Source organism: Enhydra lutris, unplaced genomic scaffold, assembly GCF_002288905.1.
Source record: "Enhydra lutris kenyoni isolate GAN:26980312 unplaced genomic scaffold, ASM228890v2 scaffoldscaffold30, whole genome shotgun sequence".
NCBI classification, from domain to species: domain Eukaryota; kingdom Metazoa; phylum Chordata; class Mammalia; order Carnivora; family Mustelidae; genus Enhydra; species Enhydra lutris.
In genome coordinates this window covers 4,185,967-4,202,256 of record NW_019154114.1, presented here as the reverse complement: position 1 = coordinate 4,202,256, position 16,290 = coordinate 4,185,967, and the positions used below count along the sequence as shown (strand labels likewise).

At 39.0% G+C, this 16,290-nt stretch overlaps 1 protein-coding gene across 2 annotated transcripts in view; it reads right to left on the bottom strand.

The window, feature by feature from the left end:
- LOC111152864 (core-binding factor beta subunit) overlaps nucleotides 1–16,290 on the bottom strand; it is a 64,385-nt gene that overhangs the window by 6,683 nt on the left and 41,412 nt on the right. The window contains exon 5 of one of the 2 annotated variants that reach the window (XM_022511554.1): nucleotides 10,730–10,825. In XM_022511554.1, coding sequence (XP_022367262.1) covers nucleotides 10,730–10,825 — 96 coding nt within the window. Of the gene's footprint in view, nucleotides 1–10,698; nucleotides 10,826–16,290 lie in introns of both variants that reach the window. The other variant, XM_022511556.1, reaches the window with a different exon arrangement.

Here is a 16,290-nt window from a genome sequence, read left to right as displayed (position 1 = left end):
CAGGTACCCTTAATCTAGACATTTTACTACAGAATACAGACCTCTTACTACCCGTTGCTCCTGTTTTCTTTCTTTCAATATATCATTGCCCAGAATCATGGCAAATCCAGTTTTGAGGAGGCAGTCATGAGAAGAGCCCAAAATGGAGTGACAAAGAACAGTCACTAGGCACTGAGTTTTCCCTACTGGCCAGGGCTGTGCAAAAGTAGCCAAGAGCAGGGATGCCCAAATGAAAATGAATAAAACTTCTTGGTTGTTTTCCACTCTTGTTATCCAGATTACCAAACTGCTGAAAACTCTTTATGAGATAATGCCCTAATACTTAAAAATAGCTCCAACTTACTGAGTGTATACTATGTTCACACACTGTGCTGACTACTTTATGTCTGACACTTGACTAAACATCAAAGCACAGAATTACAGAATCTTAGAGTGGCAAAGGACATGAAACCTTTAGTTCAACTCTAATCTTACAAACTGTGAGCCTGAAACCAAGAAGGTTAAGTGATTCCCCGAGGTTTCATCGTTAGCTGGTCCAAAGCTGGAGGAGTAAAAGCAGATATTTTAAGTCCTAATATGACAGAAGACTGTACTTTCCCTGAATGCAAAAAGGTAAAAACCAGGTCAGCAGACAATCATAAACACCTGTCAGGTAAGGAGACTGCAAGAGCTGGTCTAACGGTCATGTCAAAAAATATAGTTCTTATAAAGCACACAACTTCAGGAAAACTTGACATATAAAGTGTTATTTCAAAATAAAAGAGATAGTGGAAATAATCTACATTTCCAGCTGGAGACTGGGAAGGCTCTACCACTTTATCTATGTGATCTTAGATAAGTTTCTTATTCTCTTTCAGCCTCAGTGTCTTACGAATCAAATGTAAAACAAACACTGTGGTATATATTGCCTGTCATCTAGAAAGTACTCACACTGTCATTATTACAACAAAGATGCTGCTCATCACTTCCCAATTTATGTATATGAACATTTGAAATGTCAAGGAAAAAAAAACCCACATCCTCCCAATAAGACTAATTTTTACAAACTAAAACAAAGTTAGAACAAAACAAATTTTAATGAAGCTTGCATCTATGACAGAGAGCAAAGATTTTTTTAAAGAAGATTTTATTTATTTATTTGAGAGTGAGTGAGTGAGAGAGCACATGAGCAGATGGACAGAAGAGGGAGAAACAGACTTTCCTGCTGAGCAGGGAGCCTGACGTGGGACTTGATCCCAGAACCCTGGGATCATGACCTGAGCTAAAGGCAGATGTTTAATCAACTGAGCTACACAGGCACCACACAGACTCTCCTTTTCTCTTAGTATGGGAGAATGCAGATCTAGTATCCTCCTCTACCTCCCTCAACAATCCTCTTCCGGTCCTCATTCTTAGCCTGAGTTCATATTCCTCCGCTTCACTCTCATCTACTGCCTTTACCCAAAAGACATGTTAGGAAGGCCTAGTATAGACAGATTAAAAAAAAAAAAATTATTTATTTATTTGACAGAGAGAAAGATCACAAGTAGGCAGAGCAGCAGGCAGAGAGAGGGGGAAGCAGGCTCCCTGCTGAGCAGAGAGCCCAATGCAGGGCTCGATTCCAGGACCCCAAGATCATGACCTGAGCTGAAGGCAGAAGCTTAACCCACTGAGCCACCCAGGTGCCCCTAGACAGATTTTTTTTTTTTTTTAAGATTTTATTTATTTATTTGTCAGAGAGAGAGAGAGAGCACAAGCAGATAGAGTGGCAGGCAGAGGCAGAGGGAGAAGCAGGCTCCCTGCTGAGCAAGGAGCCCGATGTGGGACTCGATCCCAGGACGCTGGGATCATGACCCGAGCCGAAGGCAGCGGCTTAACCCACTGAGCCACCCAGGCGTCCCCCTAGACAGATTTTTATGTTAATTTGTCCTTACACAAAAATGAGTGTTGGTACAGTTAAAATGATTTGAAAACTGAAGTCTGTGGGAACTTAAAATAGTGGCTGAGATTTTTTTTTTTTCTCGGACCACACAGAATCGAAGGCTCCAAAAACATACAAAACACAAATACAAAAACCACATAAAGCCTTTTGCCTGTCTTTATTTCTAAACAGTTTCCACCTAAAATTCTCCTATGATTTGCTGAATTGTATTAAAACTGCCTATAGTAAAATAAGCAATAATTATTTACCCATTCTCTGACATTAAAGACAAGAATTTATTTGCTAATACTTTATAAGCTAACCAGATGAAAGCATTTTCTCCATAATGACAGAGAAAATCTCTTTCAGCACGCTGTCACCATCCAGACAAATTAAGAGCCAACAGTACGATATTACAGTTTTAGAAAGTTAAGAGGCCAATCAAGTTGAAGGCAGTCTTTAGACATAGGGAGTGTACATGAGCTGCTATCAATAACACAAGAAGCTTTCCAATATATTTATGACCAGGCACTCATTCTGTCCTTTACTAACCTCAATCTCTTACAAAATCCTGAAGTAAGGCATTTGAATTACAGTTATACAGATGTGTGACCTGAAGAGAACTGCCATCAATAATGTGTCCACATTTTCAAATCATGGAAAGAGGCACTATTACGTGGCAAGAGACAGCAATGGGCAGGCACTTGGAAGAAGAAATGTCTATGATTATTTTTTTAATGTCTAATTTTTATTAAAATAATAGTGCACAGATCATAAATATGTAACTTGATGAATTTCCCATTAAGTGAACACACCCATGTAACTAGCACCCAGATCAAGAAATATAATACTACCCAAACTGTGGAGGCTCCCCTTGTGCTCTCCCCTATCCCTAGTCACTATTCACCCCCTGGGTAACTGCTATCTCCATTTCTAACAGAACACAGAAAAATTCAAAACCCTTTACTGTTGTTAAAAACCAAACCAAAACCAAACCAACAAAGAAAACAACCAACACCAGAATACAAAATACCTTGGCAAAAAATCTCTGACTTTCACAGTCTAAAGTTAGATATGCCTGCTTTTACTGCCACTCCGGATACACCGTGAGCCAAAGTGAATAGAAAGAGGAAGTGAGCCCATTTGAAGAGTCAGATACTATGCTGGCAGCAACCTGGGTAGGACCTTAGCCCTGGTTTTATAGACAAGGCTCACAAGGATAAGTAACTTTCCTAATGCCACAAGGCAACAAGTAGGAGAGCCAGGATTTAAAATCAGAGCAATCTATTACAAACCTCATGGTCATTTTACTACATCAAAGGTTCTTAAGTTACATTCTGTCAGTTACTGGACTCCATGAAAACACCCCAGGGACTACAGAAGGAAATTAGAGTAAATCCCACCCCTGCTTCACTCAGAGCAGTACCCCTTTTATCCATTATATACATTGGGGTTCTCTATAAAATTTCAAATGAAGGGAAGATTTCACATATTAAGAAAAAACCCATATGTCAGAAGATACAGATAGCAAGTTCTAGCATCTTCTAGTTCCATCATTCTGTGTTAACACTGAAAACAAATTTTCTTTCTTTTCCAAAGATGTAAAAGATGTACAGGACACAAAATTCAGGGGCACCTGGGTGGCTTAGTGGGTTGAACCTCTGCCTTCGGCTCAGGTCACGATCTCAGGGCCCTGGGATGGAGCCTCACATCAGGCTCTCTGCTCGGCAGGGAGCCTGCTTCCCCCCTGCCTCTCTCTTCCTGCCTCTCTGCCTACTTGTAATCTCTCTCTCTGTCAAATAAATAAATAAAATCTTAAAAAAAAATTCAAAAGGTCTAAAACATAAACAGTGAAAAGTAATCACCCTCCCATGTGGCCCCTAGATACCTGATTCGCTTCCACAGTTTTCTAATTAGTTTCCTACATTTCCTACTAAAGAGAGACAAGTATGTGCATGTACTCCTTTTTAAAAACCACCCAGAGGGTAAAAATATTATACAAAGTGTTACGTAGCTCTTACATATCATTTTGATGTACACCAAAGATTTAACAGTATTTCAACAAGGTTACTAAAATATACAATGTTTCTTCATCTTACTATAGTTTTTCACTTGCCAAATTAATGATAAACTGCTATCACCTCTGAAAGGTAAAGAAAAATATCATACTACTAAAATACCTTTTTCCAGAAAATCAGAGAAAGAAAATGCTAAATCCCTAATGATGGATTGGTTATGGAAAGCCATCCCTAAATGATGGATTAAAAACTTTCTAAATTTTACATATGGTAAAATAGACATGCTCAGGGAGTTTTAGAACTGATTTCAGGTTCAAAGACACTGGCACAAATCAAAGCCTTTAGTAACGTTAACCTTACGCATGTATTAAATGCTCGAGCGCTACCACTGCAAGGTTAGTACCATGGGGCCAGAGGCCTCAGAGGTTATCCAAACAGAGGTGGGACATCTCTAAGCCGCTGACCTGCTAGCATCTCACACTTCCAAGGACCATTTACTGGGTTACTGCCACCCACGAGTTACCAGTGCTCCTCGGCCCTCACCTCCAGTCAGACACCAGGACCACCCACTGGAATCAATATTATTCTTTTTGCCTCAGTTTTTTCTTTTCCAGGCAAATGGTTTCTAACCTCTCCTGGCAGGTTTTGTTTCTCAACTTAATCATCTTTATGGGTGATGTGGAAATTCATTTCCCAGTGCTAGGCTGTATTTGTAGAGGTCTTTTGATTAGGAAACTGGTTTAAGTCTTCGCTTTTCTTTCCATTCATCAACTACTTGAAAGAGAGTAAGTCAATTAATTTTCCTTGAAGTCTCAGATTCCTCAAGTATATTAAGACCATTAGAGTATACGACATCATGTCCCCTGTATATGCTTCAGTTATGGGGGGAGGGACAATATTATGGACAATAATTTTTCCTAATGTCGTCCCCTTTTAGGAAAAAGAAGGTAAACTGTAAGAAAATAAGATTAGAAATTTCCTGTGGATTTAAAAAAAATTTTTTTTTAAAGGTTTATTCATTTATTTATTTTGAGAGAGAGAAAGCACGGTAGGGAGGGGCAGAAAGGAGGAGAGTCCCAAACAGACTGGGCGGGGAGGCTGAAGTGGGGCTTGACCTCACAACCCCCTGAGATCACAATCTGAATCGAAATCAAGAGTTGGTCACTTAACTGACTGCACCACCCAGGCGCCCCATTATGGATTTTTTTTTTTTAAGATTTTATTTATTTATTTGACAGAGAGAGATCACAAGTAGACAGAGAGGCAGGCAGAGAGAGAGGGGGAAGCAGGCTCCCCGATGAGCAGAGAGCCCGATGCGTGGCTCTATCCCAGGACCCTGAGATCATGACCCGAGCCGAAGGCAGCGGCTTAACCCACTGAGCCACCCAGGCGCCCCCATTACGGATTTTTTTTTAAAAGGAAGCAAAATACACATGCACAAAGTACCAAAAGACACGCAAACCCAAAACTCCCCTAAATGACTGCCGCTGTAGCTCTGGAGTCAGATTCCAGCCCAATTTTGTAGATGGCAGTTCTCTATAAGAACTGATGTTAAATTATTGCCTCAAGGGACTATGGCATCTTAAATTATTGATGACAATCTAACCATTTTTTCCATGCTCCAGGTCATAATGCAGGGAACATGCCCTGATACACTTTAGAGAACTAAAAGGTCGTTCTTAGCCAGGTAATTCAATTAACTGGAAACAGCACTGTAGCAGAGCTTTTAGTGCTAAAGAAGTATTTTAGAGCTATTATTTACTGTACGCATACAGCAGCCAACCACCACACTAAGTGCTTTTACAAGCATTTTCCTATCTAATTCTCACAACAATTTCTATGAGAAAATAAGCTTAAGAGAGACTGGCAAGTGATAGAGAAGGAATCTCCACTAGGCCTGACTCCAAAGCCCATGCTCTCAAATCACTGACATAAAACTCACTGGAAAACAATCTATCTGAGCAAGAAATTATTTAACACCTCTATCAAGAGACTATGCTTTTGTTCATACACAAATATAAACATACATACATATACATTCACACACCAGAATGTTTTTCTTCAAGTAGCATGATTTTTTAAAATATTTATTTATTTATTTATTTGACAGAGAGAGAGAGAGAGAGAGAGAGATCACAAGTAGGCAGAGAGGCAGGCAGAGAGAGAGGGGGGATTCAGGCTCCCTGCTGAGCAGAGAGCCCCATGCGGGGCTCGATCTCAGGACCCTGAGATCATGACCTGAGCCGAAGGCAGAAGCTTAACCCATTGAGCCACCCAGGCGCCCCAAGTAGAATGATTTTTAAAAAAATATATTTTTATTTATTTATGACAGAGAGAAATAGCGAGAGAGGGAACACAAGCACAGGGGAGCTGGAGAGGGAGAAGCAGGCTCCTGGCGCAGCAGGGAGCCCAATGCAGGGGCTCGATCCCAGGAGGCTGGGATCATAACCTGAGCCGAAGGCAGACACCTAACAACTGAGCCACCCAGGCACCCCCAAGTAGCATTATTTATAAGAATAATCAAGCTAGCATTTATGACAACTCTTAGTGTCACTAATCTATAATTTTATTTAAAGCAAAATATATGCAAAAACTTAATTATTCCATTAATTATCCAAGTTATTTTTCAAATATAATGTAGCCAAAGAGCAGTTTTTATAAAACAATTCTTTTTTTTTTTTTTAAAAGATTTTATTTATTTATTTGACAGATAGAGATCGCAAAGTAGGCAGAGAGGCAGGCAGAGAGAGAGGAGGAAGCAGTCTCCCTGCTGAGCAGAGAGCCCGATGCGGGGCTCAATCCCAGAACCCTGGGATCATGACCTGAGCCGAAGGCAGAGGCCTTAACCCACTGAGCCACCCAGGCGCCCCTATAAAACAATTCTTATATTCATTTAAAGCCACATTGGCTTGTTCCAGAAAGACTGACCAATCCTGTTCTCAGACATGACAAGACCTCTTACTGCTTCAAGCCTTTGCAAACACTGTTCTTTCTGCCCAGAATGCTCTCCCTAGCTTGTCCAGTAGGCAAACTCCCACTCTTCCTTCAAATTCCTGCAAGGGTATTCTCCTGTGAACTCCCCAGGGCAGAGGCAGACATAAGCACTCATTCCTCATCTACACTGTTCACTGTTCCCCTTCTGAACCTCCATTACGTACAGGGGCTGCTAAAGTAGTCTCCAATGATTATATATCTATCTTCCCTCAAGACTGACAGTTGCTCAAGGACAGAAACCATCTTTCCTTCCTTCCTTCCATTTTTTAGAGAGAGAGAGAAACAGAGAGTGTGAGAGCAAGCAGGGTATGAGGGGGTGCGAGGCAGAGGGAGAAGAAGAGAGACTTTTTTTTTTTTTTAAAGATTTTATTTATTTATTTGACAGAGAGAGATCACAAGCAGGCAGAGAGGCAGGCAGAGAGAGAGGAGGAAGCAGGCTCCCTGCTGAGCAGAGAGCCCGATACGGGGCTCGATCCCAGGACTCTGAGATCATGACCTGAGCCGAAGGCAGTGGCTTAACCCACTGAGCCACCCAGGCGCCCCAAGAAGAGAGACTCTTAAGCAAGCTGCACATCTAGCATGGAGCCCGACTCGGGGCTCGATCCTATGACCCCAAGGGTCATGACCTGGGCTGAAATCAAGAGTTGGAAGTTTAACAGACTGAGCCACCACAGGCGCCCCTGTGCATTTTCATCTATGTATTTACCAGTCCCTAATGCAGAATCCAGGACAACATAGTTGGAATTTGTTACTTAAAACTTACCTAATACAAACCAGCAAATTACAAACATTTAAAACTTTTCCAGAGACCAGGAACATGTATTATTCTTACTTTGACTAACTTCTAGTCTACCCTGTAACTCTAGTTTTCAGAAAGCCAGAATAAGAACTATTTTCTGAAGATCTCCATTAGACAACTAAACAAAACGCACAAAACACTGTGGTTGGGGTGCCTGGGTGGCTCAGTGGGTTAAGCCTCTGCCTTCAGCTCAGGTCATGATCTCAGGGTCCTGGGATCGAGCCCCGCATTGGGCTCTCTGCTTAACGGGGAGCTTGCTTCCCCTTCTCTGCCTGCCTCTCTGCCTGCTTATGATTTCTCTCTCCGTCAAATAAACAAATAAAATCTTTAAAAAATAAAACAAACAAAACAAAACAAAATGCTGTGGTGGGTAATGTGAGGGTTAAAAAATCAGGGCCCCCCATCTCACTGGGAATCTACAATAGAGGACAGACATGTTTTTAATTGTTTCAACATACTGTTCTGTAAGAACAATAGCAATAATAAGTGCTCTGGAAACTACAAAGTGGAAGGCTAATAACAGTGAAGCAGGCTGGAGAAGGGACTGACAGAATGTTTAAGCTGGATTTTAACAAATGTGTGCAAAGGTACATTATCAGTCAGGGAACAAACAGCATTGAGCAAAAAGGTTCAGAAGTATAAGATAAATACATATTTTATGTCTAAAAACTTCTTACTACTACAGATATAAATAATCTGCAAGAAAATGTCATGGGAAGTCTTATCACAAGAATCAAAAAGCTTCAAAGAAAATAAATGCATTGCAAGATATCCTCCTGTCTCTTCTCCTAGCTAAAAAGTACTATATTCTTGGGGGTACCATCAGTTGCTATCACCCTATTAAATTAATTCATTCACTGAAAAGGGAAATCTCAATCATTAAAAGATAATTCTATTTTATACACTGACCACTAAGTAGCTTGATTTTTTTCATTTATTCTAAAAAATATATTGTCACATAGAGGGATACACACACACACACACACACACACACAAAATAACGCTAATAATAGCAGATCACACCTACTCAGAGCCACATACTCAAGAAGTGCTTTCATATGTATTTGCTTATTTAATCCTTACAATGATCTTATGAGATAGGCACAATTATTAGCCTCATTTTATCAATGAGGAAATTCAGCCACAGAAAGACGAAATAAGTTGTTCAAGGTGACAAAGTAAGTGGCAAAACCAGATTCAGATCTTGCAGGCTGGCTCTAGTGTCTGGGCTCTTCACCACTATCTCTGTACACACACACACACACACACACACTTCTGTGTTAATTTAAATAATAATGTACATATAATTTTGTGAATGGAAAACCCACAAATTTTCTGTAACACCGATTAAAAAAATTTTTTAATGTGTTAAAATACGTTTAACATAAAAATTACCATCTTAACTATTTTTAAGTGCAGAGTTCATAGTGTTGAGTACATTTACAATGTTGTGCAACCAATTTGTAGAACACTCTTTAATGCCTGGAAATTATTTTATTTAGTTCATGTACTATAATTATATTTTAATTCCATTTCTTCAGATTATCAAAGATGAATGTGTGCTTTTTCCTATTCTTATATGAAATTGATAATTAAGCTTATAAACTTGAAGAATATATTAACATTTGACAATATCCTTTTCAAACATATTAGTTCTCATCTTGATTATTTTTGTTTTGTCAGAGAATACTTTTTATACAAATTGGAGTTTTGAACAATGTATAGATACTTTAAATATCTTATTATATTTAAACTCTGCTTAAAGCAGGGTATAATTTTATTTTTATTTATTTTTTTTAAAGATTTTTATTTATTTATTTGACAGAGAGAGATCACAAGTAGGCAGAGAGGCAGGCAGAGAGAGGAGGAAGCAGGCTTCCTGCTGAGCAGAGAGCCCAATGTGGGCTCAATCCCAGGACCCCGGGATCATGACCTGAGCCGAAGGCAGAGGCTTTAACCCATTGAGCCACCCAGGCACCCCAGGGTATAATTTTATATAGAAAAAAAAAATCCATGTCAGTTAAAAGTCTTATCAAATTTAAACACTGGGTAAGACTAAACTTCAGTGCTGAAGACTGAGGGAGGCATAGGTAATAAAACTAAAAAGACACAAGGAAGTGATCAGTATAAAAACTGAGGTAATGAGTATTTTCGAGGGGAGGGAGAAGGTCATAATTCGATGCCCACATGGAGGAGGCTGCTGGGGTAGCTGTCAAAGTTTGACTTTTTTTTAATCTGCATGGTGTTTTCAGGATGTTAGCCTTACAATAATTAAGCTACATATTTCTTTTGTGAGTATTTCTATCTCTGTACCATAAAAAAGTTAAAAGAAAAATGGTTTAGGTTGGGGCGCCCGGGTGGCTCAGTCGTTAAGCGTCTGCCTTTGGCTCAGGTCATGATCCCAGAGTCCTGGGATCCAGCCCCACATCAGGCTCTCTGCTCAGCAGGAACCCTGCTTCTCCCTCTTCCCCTGCTTGTGTTCCCTCTCTTGCTGGTGTCTCTCTCTGTCAAATAATAAATAAAATCTTAAAAAAAAAAAAAGGTTTAGGTTAATTCCCTTGAGTAGTTCGAAAATATTAAATATTGCTCTAGTAAAGAGAATACACAAATGGTCAAACATTACACTTATAAAATCAAGACATTCATAAAAAAAGTAAAGTAATATTATATCCAAAGAGTTTTAATAATGTTCTAAAAATATCTATGATAAAGTAATTTTTACAAATAAGACAAAAATGAGGAAAGATATTTGGATCAATTAAGAGAATATACACATGACAGTAAATCGTTTTTATGAGGACCAATAAATGATGAATTCATGTACAATCTTAAAATTAAGACTAAGTCTCTTTATAGCAATTACATTTAATGAACACAAAAACACAGTATAACTTTTGACAAATGAAACACAAAATTAAATTATTTATAAAAAACATTATGCACAAACATGACAAAGAGAGCCTGAGAGGTTGGGGTAAAGTACTAACCAGTTACTGCCAGCAGCTGTGAACCTCTCACCTCCATTTCCTCCCGATGAGACCTGTCTCTGTCTTCAAATTCACGTGTCCTTCTCCGAGCCTCTTCAAAGGCCTGTTGTGCTAATGCATCCTCCTGCTGTGGGAATACATGGAAAGGGTATTTTAATTTTGATTTAGAATAAAAACTTACAATTTGACAGTGTTTGCTTCTTGGAGGAAATGAACAGTTGAGTATTTCTCCAAATATGAAAACCATTTAAAAAAGGCTAATGTTGGAGCTACTTTTTTTTTTTTTTTAAAGATTTTACTTATTTGACAGAGATCACAAGTAGGCAGAGAGGCAGGCAGAGAGAGAGAGAGAGGAGGAAGCAAGCTCCCTGCCGAGCAGAGAGCCCAATGCAGGGCTCGATCCCAGGACCCTGGGATCACGACCTGAGCCGAAGGCAGAGGCTTTAACCCACTGAGCCACCCAGGCGCCCCTGGAGCTACTTTTAAAAGAAAACTTGGGCAGCTCTTTCTGCCCACGGGTCCTGTCCCCATGCTTTAATAAAATTACCTTTTTGCAACCCCCCCAAATCAATGTTTTATATCACATTTTGGTAATAGTAACTGTGTTCAATCATATTCTAACAGCTGCACATGCCCTTCCTTTTCTTTACCTCATCCTATTCACCAAAATAAAATCGTGAACAAGTCAGTATTTAAACCACAGAGGTATACACTTCTATAATTTGGGTTTAAGACAGGCCAGGCCCTCTAATTAGGACACAAAAGCCAGAAATATAAAAAAGAGAATATTAACATAATTTATTATACAAATGTTAGAAACTGAACAACAGAAAGTAAATAAAAGTCCAGAGGATATTATCATGAAAAAATAAGTATAAGATATAACAAGTCTAGGGCGTCTGGATGGCTATTATTATTAAGCATACCAACGGACAGCATCCAATAAGTGCTATCGATTATTTTACAAGCATTTACAGGTATGTCAAATTTACACCTCTGACTAAATATCATTACACATTCCTACTGTATTCTCAGAATATACCATATGAGCTTGAGGTACCTGCAAAAGAACACTGTCCCCAACTCCCAAGGGCTTTCCACTGTTTAGTTATCAACTGGGACACATTTACTGATAACAGGGTACTCCTGTCCTGTGCATTCAATCACTTTTTCATTCATTCTACAAATGTTTGAGTCTTTATTATGTCCAAGTCACTGTGCTAAGGTGCCATGGATACAATGTGAGGGAACAATTGTGCTTCTTCTCACAGTCTCTGGTCTAGTGGGGCAGGGAGATGATGAAAAAATAATTACAAAAATCAATATATAAATGTCAAGTGTAAGTACAGTAGAGGAATATTACATGATGAAATGAGAGCATATAACATGAAATGTGATCTAATTCCCTAAGGAAGTTATTAGCCACTAATGTATATTCTAGCAATGGTCACAGATTTTTATTTAATTACAAGAAAGAAGTATTATTATTAATAGTTGTAGTAAAATAAGCCAAGAGAGATTTGGTAGCTCTCTGGTTTCTAACTCCAGCTTCTGTCTGAGTCCTTTCTAGCAAGAGGTGAAATGTATGTGCAGTGAACAGTCTGCACTTTAACTTTATTTATTTATTTACTTGTATACTCATTTAAAGATTTTACTTATTTGTTTGACAGAGAGATCACAACTAGGCAGAGAGGCAGGCAGAGGGGAAGGGGGAAGGAGGCTCCCTGCTGAGCAGAGAGCCCGATGCGGGGCTCAATCCCAGGACCCCAGAATCATGACCTGAGCGGAAGGCAGAGGCTTAACTCACTGAGCCACCCAGGCACCCCTGCATTTTAATTTTAAAGATGATTGGCAATGACCAGTGTTATTCTTTCTTTTTTTTTTTTTTAAAGGTTTTATTTATTTATCTGACAGACAGAAATCACAAGCAGGCAGAGGCAGGCAGAGAGAGGAGGAAGCAGGCTCCCCGCCGAGCAGAGAGCCCAATGCCAGGCTTGATCCCAGGACCCCAGGATCATGACCTGAGCCGAAGGCAGAGGCCTTAACCCACTGAGCCACCCAGGTGCCCTGGCCAGTGTTATTCTTAACTAACACCTACCCCCTTCAAGGGCATCATACAGGGAAACTCCTGATAAAATGACATACTCACCCATAAAGTCTGCTCAAAATGGCTAGGGACAACTCATTCTATCCGATCTCTGATGGCAGTGGGAGCGGCTGTTGACACTCTCGTCCCCATTAGCTACTTGTTACACTATGGTCTTAACCAAGATCTGTCCAAAGGGGTCAGGTGGAGTCATCATAAAAGGTGGGTGTAGTGAAACCCACATGGCAAATAAAGGCTTTGCAGTCCTGTCACACAGCATACATAGAATATTCTCAACATTCTTGCTACAGTGATTTTGTCTTCATTGTATTGCCTAAATCTCTAACTATATTCATTTTACAGTTTAGTAATATCTTTCTGCAGCAGTGAATTTAAAAACTGGAAGTACAGGTTTAATGAAAAATTAAGAATCAAATTCATTTCCAAGAAAGCTGATGATGGAACACGTAATTTGCATAAAATAACGACATTTACTATTCTCTGTGAAGACCAGAATGGTATCACTGATCACATGAAAACCAAAAGAAATAAAACTGCTGAAGAAGCATCAACATATACTTCAAAGGCGACAATTTAATACGAGCAGCTGCAACCGGTACATTTAACATCACTCTGCAAAACACAACTTCATTTAAATCAAGTGATTTAATTCACTGACAAATGACAAATGATTCAAATCACATTATCATGCACATACAAAAAGCAAAGCTGTTTATGTGCTGATTTAATTAACAAAAACCTTGCCAACAGCAAAAAGACATCAGTTTTACATCAGTGTCATCAGGTATGTTAAATAGGAAGTCTGTTAATTCAAATAATGATTCCATTTTTCTAACTTGATCATAGAAACAAAATTAAATTTTGGTGTGTGTATGTATATATGTATGTATTTATATTTATTTGAGAAAGAGATCACAAGTAGGCAGAGAGGCAGGCAGAGAGAGAGACGGGTAAGCAGGCTCCCTGCCAAGCAGAGATCCCAATGCGGGGCTCAGATCCCAGGACCCTGAGATCATGACCTGAGCTGAAGGCAGAAGCTTAAGCCACTGAGCCACCCAGGCGCCACCCCCCCATTAAGCTTTGTAAAGTTCATTACATTAAAGGTGTAATATCTTTTTTTTTTTTTTTTAGGGTTTTATTTTTAAGTACTCTCTACACCAAACATGGGGTCTGAACTCACAATCCCAAACTCACCAGTTGGTACTACACTGACTGAGCCAGCCAGGCCCCTGGAACATCTTTTTTTCTGACTGCCAAAGCAAATTAATTTAAAAAGTACAACAAGGAAGATAAAATTATTCGCTCTTATATTGATAATACAATTGCTGGTGGAGCACACACTGTATAAAGAGTAACATTCCCAGGATGCCTGGGTGGCTCAGTTTACTGTCTATTTTTTTTTTTTTTTAAGATTTTATTTATTTATTTGACCGAGAGAGACCACAAATAGGCAGAGAGGGAGGCAGAGAAAGAGAGAAGCAGGCTCCAATGCAGGACTCAATCCCAGGACCCTGGGATCATGACCTGAGCTGAAGGCAGAGGCTTAACCCACTGAGCCACCCAGGCGCTCCAGTGTCTGACTCTCTATTTCAGCTCAGGTCATGATCTCAGGGTTGTGAGATCCAGCCCTAAGTCCAGTCCCGAGGTGGGCATGGAGCCTGCTTACAATTCTCTCTCCCTCTGCCCTTCTCCTCTCTCTTAAAAAAAAAAAAAAAAAAAAAAAAAAAAGTAACATTCTCAGTGAATTTTTAAAAACAAACAGAGGGGCTCCTGGGTAGCTCAGTCAGTTGAGTCTCTGGCTCTTGGTTTTGGCTCAAGGTCATGATCTCCCAGTCGTGGGATCTGAATTGAGCCCATCTTGGGCTCTGCACTCAGCAAGGAGTCTGTTTGGGATTCTCTTTCTCTCCTTCTGCCCCTTTCCCCATCTTCATGCACATGGGTAATCTCTCTCTCAAATAAATAAATGAATGAATGAATGAATGAATAAATAAATAAGTATCTTTTAAAAACTATGAAATAGAAATTTACTAGGAAGAAGATGTAGCATATGTAATTCATAACTATATCCAAAGAAGATAGTCTGCCAATCATTTAGAAGTAATAGTTGCATAAATTAGAAATTATGTATCTACAAAGTAACAGAACTGTAGAATGTGATAAAGCTGATGTTGAATATAAAAAACTCATCAGAACAGTAAACCCACATCTTGAATTTTAGAAAATTTGAGCCTTCGTTGAGCAATGACTCTGAAATCAACATAGGTCCTTCACTGGCACTGACCTTTTTATGGTAAATGAGTATTCAGTTATACCTTGTTCAAAATTTGCTGGAAATCTCTGATGAAAGTATCTAATGGTGAAGTGTCAAAAATTTGATTCTTAAGCTTTTAGAGTTACAATTATTGAAAACCAAGAGCATAAAGACAACCCTGAATTTTATTCCTACAAATTACAGAAAATAAATTGAATGATGAAAATATAATCAGTAAACATGATTTAATTATTTCTACAATTATACTCAGAATTATATTCATTTGTGGTAAACTTTTAAAACATTTTATTATTGTCATACATTATATATACAAAAGAGTATACTTATATTAAGGCTTTCCTGTCCAATATGGTAGCAACTAGCCACATGTGACTACTGCATACTTGAAATGTAGCTAATCTGTGTGCACCTGCGTGGCTCAGTTGGTTGAGCATCCTACTCTTGGTTTCGGCTCAGGTCATGATTTAGGGTCATGAGATCAAGCCCCACATTGGCATCTTCACTCAGCAGAGAGTCTGCTTGAGGATTCTCTCCCTCTGACCCTCCTCCCCTGTTTGCACTCTCTCTCTTTCTCAAATAAATAAATTTAAAAAAAAAAAAAAAAAAAAGGAACATAGCTAGCCTGAGTCTGTACATGGAAAATACACACTGGATTTCAAGTACTTGTTACAAAGAAAAAATGTGAAACATCTCAGTAAATTTTTATATTAATTTTATGTTCAAGTATGATATTTTAGATATACTGGGTTAAACAAAATATAATATAAAAATTAAATACAATTGCTTCTTTTTATTTTTTTAATGTGGCTTCTAGAAAAACTTCAATTATATTATGTGGTTCACATCTGAATTCTACTGGGCAGCACTGTCCTAAATTACAGTTTGATGAAGTTCCACAAACTGAACTTTCCATGTAACTAGAATCCATAGGAAGAAACAGAACAGTAATAGCATCTCACAAGTCTCCTTCTGCTCCATTCCACTACGTAGCCTCCTCTCTCCGGGATAAGCCATTATCCTTATTTCTAAAAACTTATTAGTTTTGCCCATTTCTGTACTTTCAGATGAATAGATTCATGCAGCATGTGCTTTTTGGATATACTCAAAATATTTGTGAAATCCATCCATATTGGTGTGCTAGTTGTAGTTTTTCATTATCATTGCATTTCTTTGTGAATGAGCAGTTTATTCATTCTACTGTTAACTGGCACTT